Consider the following 24,434-nt stretch of genomic DNA (forward strand, 5'->3'; position numbering starts at 1 on the left):
GTGAGAAATTCCGCAAATGCTGTCATGATCGACCTATACCTCTAGCTGTGTATAATTGTAGTTTAAAAAAAAAACAAGAAATACAATTGTCTAAATACCTTCAGAAACTATAAAAGTATTAGGCTATTGATTATATTCAAAATAAGATAGCTAAAAGGAACTACAACGTTAATGGGGTTTTATTATTTCATATGGTCAATGGACATCTATATATGAAAAAACCGCGGAGTGCTACCATTTAAAGGGGTGCGTTTTTGAGAAATGGGTGAATTAGTCCCTGGGCACAGGTTACGTTAGGGTGAGTTCTATGCACTTTTGGTACAAACATATCTACATAAAAATTATTCCTGGTTAAATTTCCTATCTAAATATCACTTTTTAAAGTCAATAGTACTTTTCTTACAAACATATATTCAAAAGAAAAAGCACAAGGAAACCCAAAAGAAAGAAATTTTGTTTTTTGTCCCATAACTTTTGTCCACGAGGATATAGGTATAGACATTGCTTTAGAGAAAAAAGCCTACATATTTCTTCTTTAAAATGTTGTTTAGTAGAGGTAATTAGGATTTATAGTTTTCGAAAATATTGTTCTGTAACTTTTTTCTACGTAACTTTAGGTATATGCAATGGTACACGTAATAGAAATAGAAATCAATTACCTTTAAAATGGTCTACTGTATAATGCTGTACGACTTTTTTTAAAGAGATTATGGTTTTTCAAGGTTTTATACTTTTAACCATTATTTATAATATAATATATAAATAAAATAATATTATTGTATAATATATTATATATTATATAATATTATATTATATATAGTATATATAATATAATATATTATATATTATATAATACCTAATATAAAAAAATATTATTTTTACATTTTTTATTTCTCATTATACCTTTTTTTTTCTTGTACATGAATATACTATATATTGCTCAATATAGAGGGCTTTATTTCTGTTCTTTAAAATGGTGTATCATCTATATTTAAATACATAATGGAAACCGAGTGATTCTTTGATATTTTTTTACCTGTATTATTTAAAATTATTTCTTTTGCCAAAATTACATAAACATTAGTCTTAGAAAACATCACTTTAGTTAAAATTATTTAAACGTTGATATTTAAAAAATTTTCAAAATCAAAGTCCATCTCTTCGTTAGCATTAGCTTCAATATCTTCCTCTGACACCTCAGTTATCTTAGAGTTCCTACAATCAGTACCCATGCACATGCACCCTTTGCAAAATATTGAACAACTAATTCCTATCTTCCTACAACCGCAGATTTTTGTACATCCTTTGGGTACATTTACATGTTATTTTTTCAAACAAAGCTTGTGGTGCTTGAGCTTTGACAGTGAATATTGGAATTAATCCATATTTTGAAGTTTGCCCGGCCGAGTCAAGCGGATCCAAAGTATTACCTATAAAAAATAAGATTCAATCATAACACACAATCACATAAAAAAGTTATGAGGAATTTAAAAAATAATTCTAAAATCAAAAATTTTTGCAAGTACTTATTACATTTTGAAAAAGCATATCTTATTCAAAAATAATCCTAGAATTTTTTGTAATACACCATTTTAAAGTAAACAGAATAAAGCTTTCTTTTTTATTATATAATATATACCTAACTGTAGAAAAAAAGTTATAATGGGAAATTTAAAAAATAATCGTAAAAAATATAAAAATTCGTTAAAAGTATAAAGTCTTGAAAAAGATAACCTCTTTAAAAGAAGTCGTACAACATTATACAGTAGAACATTTTAAAGGTAATTGATTTCTATTCCTCTTACATGTACCATTTCATATGCCTAAAGTTACGTAGAAAAAAGTTACAGAAAAATATTTGCGAAATAACAAGGAAAATTGCCCAAAATTGCTGTGAGTGGCGAACTTTGAAAAATCATATTTCTAAAACTGTAAATCCTAATGACCTCTACTAAACATCATTTTAAAGAGAAAATATGAAGTTTTTTTTCTGTGAAGCAATATCTATACCTATATCCCCGTGGACAAAAGTTATGGGACAAAAAACAAAATTTCTTTCTTTTGGGTTTCTTTGTGCTTTTACTTTTGAATATATTTTTGTAAAAAAAGTATCTTTGACTTTAAAAAGTTATATTTAGATAGGAAATTTAACCAGGAATAATTTTTATGTAAACGTGTTTGTAGCAAAAGTGCATAGAACTCACCCTAATGTAACCTGTGCTCAGGGACTAATTCACTCATTTCTCAAAAACGCACCCCTTTAAATGGTAGCACTCCGCGGTTTTTTCATATATAGAGATTCATTGACCATATGAAATAATAAAACTCCGTTAACGTTGTAGTTCCTTTTTATAGTACATAATCAATAGCCTATATATCTTTCCGGTTGAATTGATGTAGAAATTGTGAGATATGTATAAAGTATTAACAACTGCTATTATCAGAGGTGTAGGAGACAGAGACAAATTCCATGTGGGAGCAAGAAAATCTGTCTCAAATAAAATCTAAGATGACTAGGTAGGATTTACAGCAGAAAGGTCATACATAGAGTACATAATTATTGGTGCATTAAATTTATATTTTTATTTGGAAAATTATATTTTTAAAGAGCTAGTGTTTGACGTTTTGATTTGCACTCCGAAAATCGATCTCAAAAAGAATATTCTAAAATCCTGGGAAGATGTGAAATTGAAACGTCAAAGGTCGGTTAATTAAAAATGTAATTTTCATTACTCCAATAATTGAGCACTTGCATAAAATTTTTAATTTGAAAAAGATGCTACAAATCACAACTGAACATACATAATTTAAAATATATCAAAGAAAAAAGTTATTTTTGTCTTTGGTTTGGCCCCTCTTGAATCGAGAAAAAATTAAAATTGTAGCGGCCAGCCCAAAACGCGCCCTGATTGGTCATGACGTCATATCATTGTAATGTTTAAACTCAGCGCCATTAATGCATTACGTTTGATATTCGTTTACTTGTAAAATAATCATTTTATGGTGTATTTCAGTTTTATAAATCTTTAGATACTTGCTGTGAACTATGTATTTAAAAATATTTGAGTGTTTTTGTTAACACATTTTTTTTTAAATGACCGAAGAGGGTTTTTCTGAAGGACAGTCTGATAACCCATTGTAAATATGTTTAATGGTGGCCGGATGGCCACTTATTTTCAAAAGGATGAAAATGTTTCACATAGTTGATATTATATATTTTATTAATTCATTCTTTTTATCTTTTACATATATATATAGGGTGTCCAGAAACTCTCCCGACAAACGAAGACAGAAGGTTCCTTAGATAATTTTAAGACAATTTAACCCAATTCACCAAGTCCTAAAATGCTTCCTAAGGTAGTTAGAGCTCTTTGAAAATAGCGTCTGGTAATTAGTTTTTCTTAAATACCTCTAGAACGCTTCTATTTAAAAAAACGAAAACTAGTATGCTTATTTATCTTCAGGAGGTAAATCGATTCCATTAATTACGAATTTCTAGTATAGGTCATAGGCGCCCGTTTTGGGTAGGGTAAGTGGTATTTTATCGCATAACTTTTTTTACACTGGATTATTAAATTGTGAGGTATTCTAGTACTAAAAGGTACTCTTACTTTAAGGCGGTAAAATGCACCGTTCTCTAGAAAAATCGATTTGAATATTTTTCGTTTAGTTAGTTTGAAAAAAATTTGAATTTTTTTTTAAGACGGTGTATTTTACCGACTTAAAGCAAGAGTAACTTTTAGTAGTAGAATGTCTCATAATTTCATCAAGTGTCAAAAATGCTTAAAAATTAAAGACAAAAAAGTTATACGATAAAATAACCGTTGACCTACCCAAAACGGACGCATATGACCTGTACAAGAATTTCGCAACTCACGAAATCGATTTATCTCTGGAAGATAAATAAACGTACCAGTTTTCGTTTTTCTAAATGGTTTTTTTTTATTTATTTTCTTTTTCAAAATAAACAGACGAAAAATTTTCAAATCGATTTTTCTAGAAAACGGTGCATCCTACCGGCTTAAACTTATTAGGCATAACTTATTAGCATAACTTATTAAATTACTTATTAAATTTCTTAAGGTAGATTACGCAATTTGCAATTTTTTTTTAATTTTGCAATAGATTGTTACTGATTTTTATTTCACTTTATTATGTTTTATTTGTATTGACGATTTGTATAATTTTAGTAAATTGTATTTGTTATTGTTTTTATTTATGATTCTTTTAAGCTTTGTCTATAAAATTGTTAAATTTTTCATGACAAAAGCAAGAGTACCTTTTAATGCTAGAATACCGTGGAATTTAAAAATCCAGTTTTAAAAATGCCTATAAGTTAAAGATAAAAAAGTTATACGATAAAATAACTGTTGCCCTACCCAGAACGGGCGCCTATGACCGGTACTAGAAATTTATATTTGATGTAATTGTAGTACTCTGTGGAAGGTAAATAAGTGAACCAGTTTTCGATTTTCTAAATAAAAGCGTTCTGGAGATATTTAAGGAAAACTAATTCCAAGATGCCATCTTCAAAGAGCTCTATCTCCATTAGGAAGTATTTTCGGACTAGGTGAATTGGGTTAAATTATTTTAAAGTTATCTCAAGAATCTCCAGTGTTCGTTTGCCGGAAGAGTTTCTGGCCACCCTATATACATTCTGTTATCAAGAGTTCTATGTTCTTTTGTTCAAAATACACTTGATTTATTAAAAGACAGTTATTAAACAGCAGGCAACAGATATTGCATTAAGACAACAGTTACTTACATTAGAATTAGCTTCGCATCCATCAAGACCTTGAGAATAAACTAAAATGTCTTTAATGTGCTTTGTAACTACTTTATTAAACTCCGTTGCTTATCGACTGGTAATCTAATAAATATTTTATTGGGGTTTCAATGGTTTTACTTTGACAGAATGGTATTAATCAACACCTTCATAGTATTTACTTTTAATTTCCATAGTAAAAACATACACAATTCAATACTATCTCTTCAAAATCTGTGTGGGACTCCAAAGTAAACAAAATTTTATGTAATTTTAAATGAGACGTTAGAAATGCCATAAAAAATATGATAATATGACGTCACAAGTATTCTCGAGCTTTTTAGATCATTTGAAATGATTTAAATACACAGAAGATTTTAAATTTGTACTTCTATGAGGTTTCGAGGCGTGAAATTTTGAAAATCTTATTTTTAAACGAAACTCAACAATATTGTGTAATAAAACAAAAATGTGTCAGTTCCCTATTGTGGTTTAATCTAGAAACATTCAACTACTTAAATTCAATGTACTCGTTTAAAAAAATTGGTATCAACAATTAACAGAAAATGTATTAATTATTTAATTCTATCGTACAAACAAATTTCCCTCTTTTAACCCCCTTTTCAGTTTAATTAAAAATTCGTACATTGCCCTTTGCTGCGTTTCGTCGTTACTATTTTTATTAGACCACTGATTATCTGTCGTCTAATTAAAACGGCGGCGGCAGCGGCATTGACACGTCCCACTGATCCCGCCCATTGAGCTACTGATTGAACTCTGTCACTCAATAAGAAAGCAAACTTGAGGCTCAATAATGGGCCTCTAACCGATTTTCTCGGGCGTGCAATTCAATGAGTTAACGATCTGTTAAGCTCTAGAGACGATTTTAGGTTTGATCCTGAACACACTTTCACGAAAACCTGTCATTGGCTAAATCATATCTCTAGGTAGTTGTCCGTAGTATTTATATGGTAAAAATACACTTAATATGGTATATTTAAATATCCAGAATTGTTTTAAAACATGCATATGGTACAGAATGATAATTTTTATGTTACTTTTTATTTTATTTTCCGCAATTTTCATAAGCTCCTTGTTTTTTGTAAATTGTTACTGCATAACTGCATGACCCAAACTGCTATATTCGTGGAAGAAAGGTTACAACCTGGATCTCACTTTCATCAGCATGTCTTTAGAGGACCATTGCGTTAGAAAGGTGTACGAGTACAAGTCTATACCAAAAACACAACGTATAATTCAAGGAAAAATAGAGTGCAGGAGAAGCGTAGAAAGGAGACGCGTTTCCTGATTGAAGAACCTGAGAGAATGGTTTAGCTGCAGCTCAAGGCAACTGTTCAGAGCAGCTGCCTCGAAGGTCAAAATAGCCATGATGATAGCCAACCTTCGTCCCGGAGATGGCACTTATAGAAAAGAGAAAGACACAACATAGGCCAGTGGGAATAACCGAATATAGCGCTATAAAAGCCTCCAAAATACCTTTCAAACGAACGTTTAATTTCAAAAAATCGAACTGGGAAAATATACTGATGAATTGGAAACACAATTGAAAAACATAGTCCCGAAAACTTTGATGCTTTCATCAAACTTATAAAACGAACCTCACGTAAACACATACCCAGAGGATGTCAACATTACATATCTGGTCTGAACGATGAAGCAAAAGACGTAATGACAAAATACACCAAAGAATATAGTAAAGACTCATTTAGCGAAGTTACGGCAGGTATAGGGGGAGATTGCAGCAAATACTAAGCGCCTGAAGACAAGAACGGTGTAGGGAGACATTAAGTAAAATTGATATGACGCACAGTAGTAAGCAAGCTTGGAATATGATTTAAAAACTTAACGATGATCCCACAGAGATGAAAGAGCCATGTGCAATAACGCCAAATCAGATAGCCCACCAACTGCTTCTAAATGGCAAAGCAAACTATCGTTGAAAAACGCCAAAGATTATAAGAATTCAAGAACAGGAAACAGATTTCTTGCTTAACCCATTTACCATCGAAGAGATCAAAAATGGTATGGATCTTATGAAAAATGGAAAATTGCCTGGGGTGGACGAAATCCTAACAGAGCAGATAAAACACTCCGGACAAAAGGCGAGACAATGGGTGTTCGATCTATTTAACATCTGTCGCCACTCTACCTACCAGATTCCAAAACTGTGACGTTAATCAAAAGTAATAGCCTTTCTGAAACCTGGGAAAGATCCTGAACTCCCGAGCAGATTGTATGAACGCCTCATTTGGAACCGCATCTAGGAAAAATTAGATGCAAAACTAATCCCACAACAAGCAGGCTTCTGTCCAAGAAAATCATGCACACGCCAAGTGCTGAACCTAACAGAGTAATACATAGAGGAGGGATTTGAACAGAAAAAGATAGTGGAAGTAGCCTTGATAGATAGCTCACAGCCGCCTATGATACTATAAACCACAGAACCTGGCTCTCTAAGATCTAACACACTGTGCATGACTATGACCTGGTAAATATCATTAGATCACTGTTGGGTAATAGACGGTTCTACGTTGTGCTAAATGGAGAGAAGAGAAGATGGGGAACCCAAAACAATCGGCCACCTCAAGGAAGCGTTCTGGCGCCATCCCTACCAATGCGACCAACCAATGCACCCCCAGACTGAGAGCTTTGTTTACGCTTACGACTTCGGTATCGCTGTGCTTGTCATTGTTTTCCACTCCCGGATAATTCCCTGATCTATTTTACAGTCACAATAAAGAAAAGAGATCAAAGTAAAAAATGACTGAAGATTTTTCAATTTCAAGTGTCTTTAGTAGATACTTTCAGTGATTTAAATTTGTATTTGTAGCAATGACTCAAAATTAAGTTTGGTTTTAATAAAATAGAATCCATTTATCTTGGAGCTCACTCTATCAGTAGCCTCGTTAATATACTGCGCCGATAACCTCGTGAATATAATTTGAATTTAAATGAATCCGTGTAACAGATCGCTTAAAATTAGGTGCCAAGCTCCGTAGTGCCAAATAGAGAGATCAAATTTTATTAGCATCTATTAATAATATGGAAAGGGGAAACGAAGCTATTGAAAAATGGCCTCAAAAAACGCTAAAATTGGCTCTTTTCGGCATTTTTAATTGTTTATTTGCATTCTATTCTTATAGTAAGCATTCTATGAAAAAATCACCACAATTATTTTCGTTTTAAAATAATCAAAATTATTAAAAAAGTGATTTGGAAGCGAAAAATGGAATTTTTTATCTATATAATATATTTAAAAACTGTTCAGTTTATTTATGGTTTAACAATTTTAACAACTATTCACAATGTTGATTTTCTTCTTGCGGTGACTTATCCGGAAGGACGTTGACCATTACATTTGCCCATTTAATCTTATTTGCAGCCGCCCTGAATAGTTTTATGGAGGTCATATTTGTCCATTGTCGTAGGTTTTTAAGCCAAGAGTTGCGTCTTCTTCCTTGTCCCCTTTTACTATTGATTTTGCCTTCGATTGTAAGTTATAGCAGTTCATACTTTTGATTTCTTAGGATGTGACCAAAATATTGTATTTTCCGTTCTTTTATTATAAGCATAAGCTCTCTTTCCTTATGCATCCTCCTCAAGACTTTCGCATTTGTCGTATGGCTCATGTAGGATATTCTGAGCATTTTACAGTAACTCCAGAGTTAGAATGATTGGATTCTTTTTTGTGTTGCTTGTCCAAGCTTCAACATCATAGAGCAAGGTGGAGAAAACATAGAACTTAAGTATTCTAGTTCTCAATGAGACACCCAGCTAAGGTACGGTATTCGTATTACTCTTTCCAGATCTGTTCTGTCGACATTGAGCTTCATCCTTCTGTTTTGGTGCTTGCTGATGACCATCGTTTTTTCTTCTTTATATTCAATTTTATTCCAAATTCTCTACAAGATGTCGTTACTCGGCCTTTTTTCTAGTTTTTTATGTAGTTACTATATTATGTGCACATATAGTAACATAGTACATAGAAATAATATATAATATAGTATGTAGAAACTCATTAAATAATGTAGTAGTAAGTACTTAAATAATGTAAACAATTGAAGCAAAAACAAACAAAACCTCGGGTTGAATTTACAATAATTTTTTTTTCTATAAACATGTTTTAATTTAAAAGTCTTCATAAACATTTTAAAGAGCAAGAAAGTATTTTTAAGAAAGTCGTCTATTGAACATTTTTATCTACACTATTCGCGTATAGCTTGCGTAATTTTTCAAATATTGCAGTGAATGAAAAAAGTCGCTTTTTTGACAAACTTTAATAAAAACCATGACGTAGTAAAAATTTCGATACCCACTAGAGGATACGCTTTTCTATTGACTTGCCCCAAACATTTCAGTTAAGAAATACCGGCTAATGCCGGTTCGCTAAACTCAGACACTACTGGCTAGTGATTTTGGTAGGTAACTTTTTGTTTTTTGCCAATTTTGACAAAATTGGCAAAATTACTAACTATTTAGTAGTTATAACTATCTAGTAATTATTGCTTTGCCAATTTGATAAAATTGGCAAAATTACTTACTAAAATCACTAGCCAGTTGTGTCTGAGTTTGGCGGACCGACTATAGTAATTTTTCCATGTTTCAAGTGCTTTTTGGACTTGGTTTCCTGGGGTATAACGAACTGTAAGGCTATTATATCATCTGAAAAGAAAATAATGAAAATAAAGTTACAGAGACATGTTCAAAAATAAGTGTTGAGGTAAAGTTGTTTTTCAGTCTGCTAAGCTTCACAAAATGCAGACCCTTTTAATGTTATAGATACCCTTTAAGCCGAGGTTCCGAAAAGGTTCATTCAAAACAACAAATTTCCCTTACTCTGCCAATTACTACGTGACATAAACCTTTGCAAGTAGTCCAGGCTGTATGCTCGCCCCCGTTAGATAAACTATTCCGATTCGTTTTTTTTGCATAAACTTACTCAAAGAGAGGTCCTTATAACAAATCCACAGGGTGCCAGGAGGAAACGCTGTAGTAAAATTGACAATTTTTCTTAAACAAATTCAAAAAATCAATTTTTTCACTTAGGACAAATTGTTTCATATTCTTTGGTTCATACTGAGCAAAAAAGTTCTCTTGTGATTTTTTTCAAAATTCACTGTAGTCGAGTTATATGCAATTAAAAATTGCAAAAACGCTAGAAAAATGTCATTTTCAAGGCTTAATAGCTAGGTTAAAAATTATTAGTGTGAAAGTCAGAAAGTGGCCAAGTTAAAGCTTAAAGCCCGTCCTGCAAGATTCGTAAGAAATTTTTGTCATTATTTTATTACTAAGCTGATATTTTTATGTATCAACAATAAGCGCTAAACGCATATTGAGGCGTCGTCAGTGTAAGTGCGAGTGAGATGCACCATGGGAAGACCGGAATAGTGCATCTCTTTCGCACTCACTATTGAAGACCGCCTCAATACGCATTTAGTGTCCATTTTTAATACTTAAAAATAACAGTTTAGTAATAAAATAATGACAAAAATTTTTTCAGGATCTTGTAGAGGGGCTTTAAACTTTAACTTGATCACTTCCTGACATTCATAATGATAATTTTTAGCCTAACTATTAAGCCTTGAAAATGGCACTTTTCGCGTTTTTCAAATTTTAAATCGCATGGTAACTCGACAACAATCAATTTTATAGAAAAATCACAAGAGAACTTTTTTGCCCAGAATTAACCAACGAATCTAAAAAAAAATTTCCGAAGTAAAAAAATTGATTTTTTGAATTTATTTAAAAAAATTGTTTAAATAATTTTCCGACCGCTGTACCTCCTGGCACCCTGTGGATTTGTTACAAGGACCTCTTTTGAGTAAGTTTATGCAAAAAAAACGAATCGGAATAATTTACCTAACGTGGGCGAGCATAGAGCCTGGACTAAAGCGAAATCTACCCAATATACTCCAATAAATTTTGTAACATGTTTTATTGCAGGTTGGAGCCCCTGCCCCGGGAGGTCAATACGCACATTTTAAAGAGGATCTTTATCTTTACGGGCAAAGGGCATTCGGCATGCCTCCTGATAGGCACTATCATATGCTGAACGTGGCCGGGGAGGAACAACCCCCCATCGTCGTCCTTAGTGTTGTCGTTATCGAAGCCGAGGGACTAGAGGCGAAGGATGCCAATGGTGAGTCAAATCATTTAAATATAACAAATCAGTAATGTATAGTAATCGAAAACGTGTACTTAATTCAGTGTTACTCTGTACCAGTGGCGGCTGGTCGGAGGAGGCAAGGGAGGCTTAGCCTCCCGATAAATTTTTTACACGTGCTATACTGTTTTGTTTACTTTGCTATTTTGCTTCGCGTTAGAGATATCGGAAAAAGTTATTTGAACAAGTTATTCCAAATAATATTCTAACCCGACATACCAAATTCCATCATAAAATTCGCACTTTTAGTTTTTTCATTATTTGTAGTCAGGATCCTAAAATCGTAGAGGAGGCTGCTGACCAGAAAATCTCACTTGCTAATGCTGCATTATCGCTTAACGCACACGCTGCCCGGAGATTGGACAAGGGCGGCCAATCGGCCCATGCTGCATCCCTGATTTTAGAATCCTGACTACAAATAATGAAAAAACTAAAAGTGCGAATTTTCTGATAAAATTTGGTATGTGGGATTAGAATAATATTTGGAACAACTTGTTGAAATAACTTTTTCCGATATCTGTAATGCAAAGCAAAATATCGGTAATTTACCGTGTTTTTGGATTCGCAGTAGGCCTCTTTTAGAATTAAAAAAATTCAGTTGAGTATCTTAAAAAATGTGAACCTTCAACCTGAATGGACTGCAAAACTTCAAATATGTATTTATTTTGATATGCATATCTACTTACAGAGATAGAATTGTTAACAAATAAACGACACAAACTTTGGTAATACACTTTTACAATTTGACTATTTTTAAAATGATATGATATTATGAAATTGTGAATTATGATGATATAATAAAATGTAAATAAAAAATGGTCAAAAAATGGGGCCTTCAATTCGATTTTTTTGGAGGATTTTTTTTGCTGGTGCTAATTTGTCTAGATATTTTACAATTAGGTATAGTCTCCCCTATTGTATGCAGCCACTGCCCTGTGCCTACCAATTACATTTTAATTTGTTTGCTTTAGTTTGTCTTTGAAAATGATCATTCCTTATATAATTTTTTAGTTAAGGCCACCGGTACATAATTCGCAAATATTTTACGGCTCTCCCTACTTTTTCTGTCTTTACACGGCAAATTACGTGTAGTAAAATTCACACTATTTTTATAGTATGGATATGTAAACATTACTAGAACATCATTCTACTTGACAATGTCATGATGAACTTTAAAGAGATGGCTTTTGAATGTTCTTGGATAACTGTTATTTGTATAATTGCAAATTATTAATTCAGTTAATAAATGTGATAATTTTTTCACTAAATATGTATTCAGTGATTGTAATAATTTATATGTACAACAAAAACTAATAATTAATCGAGAAAAGAGGAAAAGTGTTAAAGTGATTTTTAATAATATATTGTTACTATGGAACGCTGACAATTTTGAACATCTTTAACAACAAAATACTTGGATCACAGAATATACTATCCTGATGTATTCTCTGCTTGGATCTTCTACAAATAATAGGGCTTTTCATTCACATTCATTTGTTTCGAGCTTCTGTCATGTGTCACATAATATTAATATATCTACGTCATACGTTATTGGTATCTACAGGTATCTACAAATAATACAAACCAAAGACGTATGGCGTAGATATATTAAACACATATATTATTTATACACAATAAATAACTTTTTATTAAGTTCACGTCTTAAATCAATTATTTATCAAATACACTATATATCAACATTATTTAATCAACAACTCAAAATATTCCCCATACCATGTCAAATATTTAAAATTGTCACTGTCTGACTGACAATATGCTGACAATATTCTATTTGACTGAGTGCGTTGTAAGACAAAGATAGATTTGGAAAATATTACCAGGGACATTGTGTTCATTTTTTCGAATCCTGAAAAAACCAATAAATATTTTTCAAAAATTTAAACGCAGAATGAAATACTAAATTATTACCGAGGGCTGAAAGTCCCTTAGAATAAATAAAAAGTTTATTTTGAATGAGATATTTGAAATTTAAAAGCACACTAAATTTTCTCTTAGTTTTTCACCCGTGTAACTTATTAAAATAAACATTATAGAAGTTCTCAGGCACTTTCGGCCCTCGCTAATAACGTAATCTTTCATTCTGCGTTTAAATTTTTCAAAAATACTTATTAGTTTTCTCAGGATTCGAAAAAAATGAATCCCCATATGAATAGCATTGCAGCCGAAAATACGTACCCATCCCCTTAATTTGAAATAGAGGGCCAAGTGAAAGAAATTAAAAATAATAAACCATCGAGATGATCTTAGATATTGTCCACTGCTAAAAATTGAAGACAAATTAATTACTTACTTACTTATACCTAAGCCTTTAGGTGTAAGGCTGGTGGAGTTGAGTTTGGCATTGTAGTCTCCATGCTTTCCGATCTTACGTTCGGTTTCTTGCACTCTCCAATGTCAATTATTTCTTTCCGAATTCTTTCCTGATTTCATCTACCCACATAACTCTTGGTCTTCCTCTTTTGTTTTTCCCCTGCACTCTCGTTTCGAATACTCGTTTTGTAAGCCTCTCGTTCGACATTCTACACACGTGCTTGAACCATCTAAGTTGTCTATCTATTATTTGTCCATTGATTTTTTGGTTCTGCCTGATGGTTTCGATTCGTATTTTGTCTGTTCTCTATCTGTTCACTATGTTCCTCAGGAACCTAATTTTCATAGCATTGACTCTGGATTTTTGTCTCCCCGTCAATTTCCATGTCTCGCTGCTATACATGAGTGTTATATCTCCTTTTTCCCCATTTCATAGTGTTAAAAATAAGCTTCGTGTTCATCCCATTCTCACGTTTATTCCTATGTCTTATTTCATACAGATCACAAATAATATCATCAGTTTTTCAACTAAGTATATTATTAATAATATATTGTTATATTTCTATTTGATATGAAAATTAAATTTTGATAATTATAGACAAAATTCAATTTAATATAAAATATTTTCAATTTTCTCAACCACGGGCATATAAATTTAGAACAACCTGTATACAACAAATTGTTATGTTTAATTTTAAGAAGTGATTAGAAGGAGCTTACGAAACTCGGGACAATGCGCCGAGAATAAACAAAGTGAATGGCGCGTACCATTATCGTTGTTCGCGGAAGGTTCGATCATTAGCCTATGCTAAATAAGACTCAGTTGAAATAGATAATAGGTCATTATCGTTGTTCGCGGAAGGTTCGATCATTAGCCTATGCTAAATAAGACTCAGTTGAAGTAGATAATAGGTCATTAAATTTTGTAAATAGTAGAAAGTAATTTTAGAATGGGAATTAACTATTTTTTTTGGAAATCCATTAAGCATATTTAGAAAGATTAAAAATGGGTTTTGAGGAATACGGCGAATGAGAGTTGGTGGTGGAAGTTTGATTTGTGAATCTGGAAGGGATATTTAGAAAGTAGGGGAATGAATGAAAAAGATAGGGCAGAATGTTTTGAGCTGTCGAGAAGTGAAGTCCAGTAGTAGACGGTAGTGTACGGAGAGTGAGAAAGCCGGTGTAGTTCCGTGAGTGTGGAGTATCTATCGTGGAACGAGAGGTAGGCCAGTTTGAGAGTAAAAGAACCTCCTTGAGCCAAGAGTGTCCCGGTAGCTGATTGCAGTTTCGAAAAAGGTAGAATACAGCATCACGACAGAAGCAGGTACGAGAGCTATACGAGCTAGTTTTCAAAGGAGAACATTACTGAAAGCCAGGACGAGGTTTTGATCGCAGCCAAGGATAGCAGGAAACGGGTCTTGTGTGAAGACATTCTCAGTTCACCAGAAAAAGGTCAGTCTCATTTGTTTGGACATGAATGTATGGGTTTTTCGTATTAAATACCAAATTATAAATTGAAGAACATAATAAATAATATCAGAAAAGCTTCATCAAACTTAAATAGAATTGTTGCTAATAAATCCTAATAGTTAAATGTTAATAAAAACTTTCAATTGGAAACCAAAAGGAAATAAGATTCCCATGTGTAAATGTTATGTTTAAGAATAATAAGATATAGCAAATATTAAGCAGTGATTGCCATTTAAATAAAATAAACCATATTTTGATTATAATTATAACCCATATGTGTGTATTATTTTACTCTTTTCTTTCCTATCCCGATTAGGAACCATTGAGAAATACTTAGAAGCCACGTAAGTAAGTAATTAATTTTATAAAAAGCCCTGAGATTGAAAACATATTGATATGTGATCTGGTAAATTAATTAGATTATGATTAATGCATTGATTAAATTCAATGACATATAAGAATATTATCTCATATCAATAATCAAGATCACAACAATATATTATTAATAATTATTATATTATTAATAATATAATTATACTAAGTATATATTATTGCCAGAGTATTCAACAACTTTTAATAAATATCATAAATAACAGGAAGTAATATCAACTTAATAATGGCTCTTAGACTGAGGTTAAGACGCTCGTCTACCCTTTATAATATCTACTCGTTAACATATTTTTGAATATTATGTTAATATCTATTTTCTCCGACATACTTTCCTCTTATCTCCATATAGGTGTATATATAATATGAAATTATTGTAGTTCTTGAAACTAGTTATACATTTTAAGTGGAGTAATACTTGAGGGAGAAAAATTAATCTTAGTTTTCGCTGCACATTATATTCGTACCAATTTCATGGCATGTCTTATCTGTAGATATTATTATTTTAAATTTAGTTTCAAAACTTGTTTCATTGTGAGATTATTTGAAATTTATATGCAATATGTACACAAAGGAATTACATCCAATTTATATTGATATTACTGCATTCTAAACATCACAAACAGAACAATTTCATGTATGTAGATATTAAAAGATAAAAACTTCTTTATTAAGGGGGTAGGCGAAAAATCTTGGTCCAATGCAATTTAAATGCATTCATTTTGATTCGAATCCTGAGAAAACTATTTTTGAAAATTTAAACGAAGAATGAAAGATTACCTTATTACCGAGGGTTGAAAGTCCCTGAAAATTTCTATAATGTTTATTTTAATCTTTAAGTTACAGAAATGAAAGAAGAGAAATTTTAGTGTGATTTTTAATTTCAAATTTTTCATTCAAAAGAATTTTTTGTTTATTCTATAAGGGACTTTCGGCCCTCATTAATAATGTAATCTTTCGTTCTGCGTTTAAATTTTTCCAAAATATTTATTAGTTTTTTCAGGATGTGTGATTGTGAAACATGTTTTTATACATTTTTGTATTAACTACTTAGTAAACCACAATTTCAATTAAACATTTTTGTGCATCTTTTGATTTAGTCATGATCATACATTTAGTTTCTTCAAATTCACCTTCAGTCCGTATTCATAACAGCATTCATTAAGGCATTTTACGTTCTGTAAATCATTGTTATTATCCATCATTATTACTGTATTGTTTGCAAAGCATAAGCTATTCATAACTTCTCCATTAATAGGATATACTCTCTATTGAATCTGAGAGCGCTTCTTTAAATACATTGAATAATAGTGGGAACCGCACGCAACCCTGGTGAACTCCTCTCTGAATTTTGATATGTCAGATATTCTTACCTTGCAAACTACAAGCTTTTTATGTTGAATCTTATCAAATGCCATTCCAAAATCCAAAACACATAAGTACATCTTGATTCATGTCCATACAGCTCTGGACTAGGTACTACATTCAACTAGAATAAAGTATCTCTTGTGCCCATACCATTTCTAAAACCAAATTATGTGTCACTTATTTCATATAAGAGTTTTAACAATTTTTCTGAGTTATTATTTTCAAAAATGTTTTAAGTGTATGACTCATAAAAGCTATTGTTCTATGAGCTGGGTAGATTGTTGCACTTGACTTTTGGAATAAGAAATCCAAATATTATGTTATGCAGACGACGCCTCATTAATCGCCGAGACACAAGACGATCTTCAAAGATTAACACACATCTTGAATACAACAGCCAAGAAATACAATATGATAATATCAGCAGAAAAAACCAAATATATGACAACATCTAAATACCCACTACGATCTAATATCGAAATTGATGGGAAAATAATAAAGCAAGAAGCAAGGTTAAGATATCTGGGAATAGATTACGGAGATGTTAAAGAAGAAGTATGACAAAAAAGTTTAAAAGAAACGGCAGGGATCTCTTAATGACACGATCTGGAAGAACAAACACCTAAGACAAGACACAAAAGCAAATCCATTGCTGCATCTACAAAGTAGCAAATAGACCTATATTGACATGCACGGTAAAGACAAGATCTGACACATCTAAAACGAGACGACTACTAGAAACAACAGAGATGAAAATACTTCGACGAATATTAGGGAAAAGTCTGTTGGATAGGGAGAGAAACCAAAACATAAGAAGAACATGCAAAGTAGAAGCCATAATGGATGGGTGACAAAACGTATATAGGAGTGGAACGAACATTAGTAGAATGGCAGAGAATAGGATAGTACGAATGGCATGAGATAAATCACCAAATGGACGAAGAAGTATTGGCAGACCAAGAAAAAGATGGTGCAATAATTTAAACAATTTAGGAGGCTAATGCTGAAGAAGGAACAGGATTTAAAGCTCACATACAAGAAAAAAAAAGAAGACATAAACATCTGAATAACGGTATTTTATAATAAAAAATTTTCCCGTTCTGGTAGAGATAAAAATTTCCTTTTAATTAATCGAAAAGAAAGTAAAAATTCTGCCTATGATTCTCTATATAACGCTAACTCTCAACGGTAAGAGAAAATGTATGATAATTGCATTTTAATCCTGGGGATTCCCGAAGAAGATTTTCTGCCCAAGTTAATTAAAAGTAGAGGCCGACGTTTAAAAAAGCTAAAGAGTTAAAAAAGATTTTACGATGGATGAAAGATTTCTTTTCGTTTTTGATATCACTTTGGCATCATCAGGTTATAATTAATGAAATGGAATACCGTTCAAAAATTTTTCATTTATCAGAAATTTTTTGTATCAAATTAATCAACTTTTTAAATGCCATCGATACCTTTTTGGATAACTCTCAATAGGTAACAGTAGAGTGTGCCTTAAATTAGAAATTTAAGGTAAATTTCACTTAATCTTTCTTCTGCCTTGTTAGACAAGAATGTAGGTTAATTTCAGTTTTTTTATTTAAAAAATTGCTGTTTAAGTTATCGTTATTATTTAAGTAAAATTAATGTTGGTTATTAGAAAATCGGTCATCTAAAAAATACAAAATGTGTGGACGGAATACTGCGATGTATATGCATGCTTCATTGATTTTAAGAAGGCATTTGATAAAGTCTCACATGGGAAATTAATCGATATCCTAAAAACATCAGTACTGGATGGTAAGGACGTAAGACTGGTCTCAAACTTATATCTCCAACAAAAAAACAACAATTCGATTCGGAAATGAACTGTCTGAAATATTCACAGTCGGAAAAGGAGTTAGACAAGGTTGCATAATGTCATCGCCATTATTTAACATATACTCTGAAAATATCTTTAGAGAGACCTTGGACGAATCAGAAGACGGTATTGCAGTAAATGAACAACTTATAAACAATATTAGATATGCATACGATACAGTATTGCTGGCAGATAGTGCGCAGGGACTCCAAAGGATGATGGATAATATAGTAGAAGCATGTAACAAATACGGCATAAAACTAAATTGTAAGAAGACAAAAATAATGATCTTTAGTGAGGACACGCCCAAATTACGATAAACAATACATCGTTAGAAAGAGCACAGAAAATGTGCTATCTGGACTGCAATATTACAGATACTTGGGATTATAGTCACGAAATAAAAACTCGTATTGAAAAAGCCAGAAGCTCTTTTAACAGTCTTAGGAAGATTCTCTGCAACTTGTAAGAGAACTATTCTCCAGAATCTAAGAAAAGACAAAGAAATTATTAACATCGTAAATAACAATAAATCGGCGCTACATTACGCGTAATAATAAATACTGACTTCTACAGTTGATTCTACAAGGCAAGAATTAGGGCAAGAGGGGCCCTGGATGTAGACGTATATCCTGGTTGGCCAACCTTAGGAAGTGGAGTGGTTTAACGTCAACTGATCTATTTCGAGCTGCTATGAATAGAATAAGATGAGTCAATGTGGTCGCCAACATCTCTAGAAGATAGGCACCTTTAGAAGAAGTGGACGGAAGGCTATGGCGACATATATGGCGATAATCTTACGTATCAACAAAGGATGCTACAGGGAACCTTAGAAAAAGAGCAAGAGTCCATGAACAAAAAAGAAAAATCTTTCTCTCTAGACTCCTTGATGCTACTCTAATGCTGCCAATGTGTAATATAGCCTTTTGTGGCCACAGAGAAAAGGCAGATAACCACGATATAAGTTCCCTTTTCGGGTATTTTTGAATTATTAGCAAAATTCGATGCGATTATAAAAATTATTAAGTAAACCAAAGGGCCTAATAAAATACTTTAATAAAATGCTTCATAAAAAAGTCAACAAACACAAAATGAGCTCATTTCTGTTCTGGTTCTAAAGGTAGAAAAATATGCACTCATTAATGAAATAAATTCTGTACCAATTTACTGTATCATATTTCCCAGTATGTAGGCACTTGTTTCTCTTTCCATGTTGTATTGAGTAATTCCAGTAGTTTTTGTTGTTCTTGTCACCACAATTTTCCTTATTTCGTCCTTAATTTTATTATTTTTAAGTGGTGACTTTCCATTTTTTAATTTTCTTATTAAAAAAAATAGTTAAAAGATAGTTGATACAAACATCTAAGGTACCTTTCCTTATCAATTTAATTGTAAAAATTTTCAATTTTCCTTTCAAAAATGTTAAAAATATTCATATTTTAATGTCAGCTGTCATAGGTCAACGCAGAACAGATAAAAGCAGATTTGAATATCCGACTTATTTTATTTCCTATATTTTTCCCGTGGTCATACAACTCCAAAAAAAAATAAAAAAAAAAAGAATATCCAACTTTGTCAGTCAGCTGTTTCTACTATGCCAACAATGGATGGGTGATACCTATGCCATGAAAAAAGTTTTGTGTTTGTCTAACGTGTAATGTGGCCGTTTTTTCTGTTTTTTCTGTTTGGGGTTGTACGGAGGACAAAGCATTTCCAACCAAAATTCATATTTATATTCACAAGATGCAAATGATAACACCTCAATGTTGTAGCGGTACTTTTTTACAATCTGTCGTAAGTAAAAAAAGAGTTTTGTACTTCTTTTTCTTACAAGACCTCTTTTTTTTATTTTAGCATTAGCTCCTATGATGACGTTTATGTCGAAAGCGCTCAGCTAAAGAAATAAATTATTTACACACTTTGACACACTACATTTCTTATTTTATTTCCTTTATTAATTTCCTTATTGCATCTATTAATTGTTCATAATGTAATATCGGTATCTGTACATATAGTAAGGAGGGCGAGTCAAGTCCCACAGCACTTAGGCCACAATTGACCCATTTTCATCCCCCCAGGGGGTTGTCGTCCTTAGCTCATTATACATCCTGCCATTTCCGGGAAGGTGGACAAATCGCCAGGGGACATCTCCCCTACGTCGGCAGGTGTAGGCCAAGACTTGCCGAATGCATACTCACGTATTCACGATAATTCCGCACATTCACATAGGACATGCGCGACAGTTTCGTCATCTCGTTCACATTTCTTGTACATAGGTACGTCTACTAGACCCAGTGTGTGGAGGTGTGGACTTAGTTGAAAACTAAAGTGTTAGTTAAAGCTAGTTAAAAACCCAAGTGTCAAGTGTCGTTTTTTCCTGGTCATTCTCAAGCACTTTTCTGATACTGACTTCCCAAGATTCCTTAGTCTTGGCAAGTCTACATCCTGGCCCTTCTTCCCATCTTTTCGCGGTTTTAGTGTGAAAGTGATATTTGGCAATTTCCGTGATTTTTGCAGTTGACCAGCCAAAAAGGTCACCAGGTAGTAAGATTCTTAGGCCTGCTGCCTTTCTAACTAGCTAGTCAGCAATGTGGCTGCCTTTATTTCCGTTGTGTCCTTTAACTCACCTCAGAATGATGTTGTTTCCATGCGAAGCTTGGGGTAATGACTCATGACACTCCATTACTAGCCCTGATATGGCACGTGGTCTATTCAGCGTTAATAGCGCTTGTCTGCAAATTATTATGGTGCAAATTATTATGGTTTTACCGGCTATACCTTTCTAGGTTATCTCTTTTGGAGATACCAGCCAGTTCAGTCTGAACTACTTGAGTCGCCTCCATGGCCGTACATGTAGCAGGGATAGTGGTTCCAGCTCACCCCGCCAGAAACTACATCTCAATTGTCCCATTCCTACATCTAGGTTTACACCCCAATCTAATATTTTCTGTAATTTTATATTCTTCATTATCGCTTTTTTATTTTTGCGAAAATGTAATATTTTTTTTTAGCCTGTAAAAATTTTTAGAAAAATACTCTTTCTATCCTTTTAAGTATTCATTTGTGTTGTTTCTTTTGTCAATAGGTCTACGTTCTTACTCTTTATCGACCAGGACCAATTACTTCTTTTTCTTTATTACCCCTTAGACATTTTATAACTTTCTACTTTTTTGTTGCCGTTGCTGCTTTCTCCTAGTTTGTCTCCAAAATTTTTCCAGGATCGTCGATTTACTTCGCACCTTCGCACATTTTTTACTATTTTCCTCTACTCTTTATACATTGTTTATAGTTTTCATCGTTTCTATTAATGGAATACATACTTCATGTATTCTTTTAATGACATATATATGATGCCTAATTTTCACCGTCCGCCATGCAGTCATTGTGTGTTTCATGAAATAAAAAGTTAAGCACTCACGATGTTTTTAATTAATCTTATTCTTGTTTTCTTCGTAGTTTAATCTTAGAATAAAGTAAACATAAGATTAACTTGGAATTAGGATTAACTGACTGGAAAGAATTAGAGTTTTATTCTCCAACATAACAAAGTTTCACTGGTCTTGATTCCGCGAACCTTACCTCTATGTTTGTTGGTAGTGGTGTATGAAAGAACGGTTCGTTTTCATAGTTGACAATTGAATCATTTAATACTCACATCGTCCTCAAAACGTTCTATAAATAGAAAATAAAGGTTCGAGACGACAATCCCACTAAACCCGAAAATTGATATTGCTGTCGTCATGGCCGTCTTTGTGAATTCGTCTGAACGAAAACAATTACAGTTTTATAGTTTTGTCGACTCTATCTTCTGTGCCAAGATCCTCTTCCAGATCTTTATGTGACGGTCCTATACGTTGGATTATAGTCCGGTAAATTTAGTTTTAATACGACGGTTTTATGGCTCATTTATAGTACAAAGCGTAGATCATTTCTGGTTTAGTTACCTCTAAAATGGCATAATTTAAGGAATTAACTAGACAATAGAGTTAATGGTTTTAACACTATAATTTCAACATTGTTTTATGTGTCTGTTAAGTATTGGTCCACTTAACAATTAGTTAAATCAGGATAAAAAGCGAAACATCTGGAAAAATCAATATCGAGAAGAGAGTAAGACAGAGATGTGTCAGGTCACCTTTGCCCGGATGGTATAATTTTATAAACGGGCAATTTATAAATAACCTACGATACGCTGATGACAACTATACGTTGAATACAAAGAAGACAAAAACGATGGTCATCAGCAAGCACTAAAACATAAGGGTGAAAGTCAATGTCGACGGAACAGATCTGGAAAGGGTAAGAATAACGTACCTTGGAGGTAATCTTGATGAAACTTGGGACGCACTCACTAGAGATAAAAGAAAAAGGCACGTACAGTGTTTTACAAAATGCTAAAAGTTCTATGCAACCGCCAGCTGCGTATCACATTGAGAACTAGAATACTAAGTGCTATGTTTTCTCCACCTTGCTGTATGGTGTTGACGCCTGGTCAATGACAGAAGCAACACAAAAAAGAATCCAAGCATTGGAAATCTTATGTTACCGTAAAATTCCCAGAATATCAATGCTCAAATAAAATGGATGTATATGACGTTCATAGAACTATTCAGGGCGGCTGCAAATAAAATTAAATAAGCAAATGTAATGGACAACGTCCTTAAGGATAAGGCACCGTTAGAAGAAGAATGATTAGTTTCAAGTAAGGAGGAAGTAACAATGGATTGAGATACAATTTTTAAATAAGGTATAGGGCTGACATCAGAAACAAATATTCTTCAGATTTTCCATGTCAGAGAATGGGTCTGGATTAACTGAGAAAATATAGCAGAAATAACTGAACATGTCTTGTTCATAAAATGATGAAATATAACAATCAAAGGAAAATTGCTACCAAAAACGGATTTCTCTTAAAATAATTTTTTCGGATATCGTTTTGACAGACAGTGTATTTTTAGTTTACCTTTTGGCAATATGGCTCTTATAAAAGCTGGCACCAGCATCTTACACTATTTTAACTCTTATGATCTTTGACGTTACCATACTTTACTGTTAGAGGTCTTCATCTATAATATCATCTATCCAATTTATTTGTGACCTTTCTGTTTAAGCTTTTTTAGTCCTCTTAATTTGGGTACAAAAGTTGGAATTGGATGCTAAGGATATAAGAATTATTGCTAATTTGTATTGGAACCAATCTTTAAACTCTCAATGAAATGTAAAATTTTTTCAAAAAATTGTTTAACTTATACAAAGAAAAATCATTCGCAGAAAAAGTGGTAGACTCTAATAAGGGTATTAAAGTTAATGGCATATTTATTAACATTAATTAATATACCGATAACATAGCTATAGTAGCAGATAACATCGAAAATTTTTATTGTCTTTTAAATGGGCCTTAAAGTTTTGCACGTGAAGCTTTCAAAATAAATATCAAGAAGGCAAAAACAAGATTAAAGGTATAAATAATTACTCAAATGCAAAGATGTAGGGAAGAATGACCTCATTTTTAAAAATGTTGTTTAGTAATATAATAGCATCCAAGATATTTAAAATTGGGTAGGGACTATATGAACATAAACATATAACCGTGAATTTTGATGTGCCAAACGGCTAAATACCATGTATTTTTTTTTGAACAGTTTATGTTTAGGTCAAACTCTCTTCCCTCTCTCTGTGTTAACGGCATTTAAAAAGCATTGTAATCCATTCATATCATCAATTAAAATAACTGTATCGTCTGCATATGTGATTGGATGTATCAGAATTCCATGTACCTACTTTCACGCCCCATTCCAAATTATGCAGCGCTTTTTTAAATATTTTATCAGGATATAAATTGAACAACAGTGGGGATAGTATATAACCCTGTGTGACACCTCTTTTTATTTTATATATTTTTGTTGATTTTCTATTTATGCAAGCTGTCGCTGTTTTGACGCCAGTATAATTTTTCTATGATTCGTACGTATTGACTATTAACTCCTTTATCCTTAAATATTGTAATTAATTTGTGATGCTGTACTCGATCAAAGGCCTTTTCATAGTCAATAAATACAGAAAAGACGTATTTCTTTTGATCTAGA

At 32.5% G+C, this 24,434-nt stretch overlaps 1 protein-coding gene across 1 annotated transcript in view; it reads left to right on the forward strand.

Moving 5' to 3' along the window:
* LOC126884928 (BAI1-associated protein 3) overlaps window positions 1-24,434 on the forward strand; it is a 368,259-nt gene that overhangs the window by 155,439 nt on the left and 188,386 nt on the right. Inside the window, exon 5 of the mRNA XM_050651279.1 lies at window positions 10,730-10,925. Within this exon, the coding sequence (XP_050507236.1) occupies window positions 10,730-10,925 (196 nt within the window). The remainder of the gene's footprint in view (window positions 1-10,729; window positions 10,926-24,434) is intronic.

This window comes from Diabrotica virgifera, chromosome 5 (assembly GCF_917563875.1).
Source record: "Diabrotica virgifera virgifera chromosome 5, PGI_DIABVI_V3a".
Lineage (NCBI taxonomy): Eukaryota > Metazoa > Arthropoda > Insecta > Coleoptera > Chrysomelidae > Diabrotica > Diabrotica virgifera.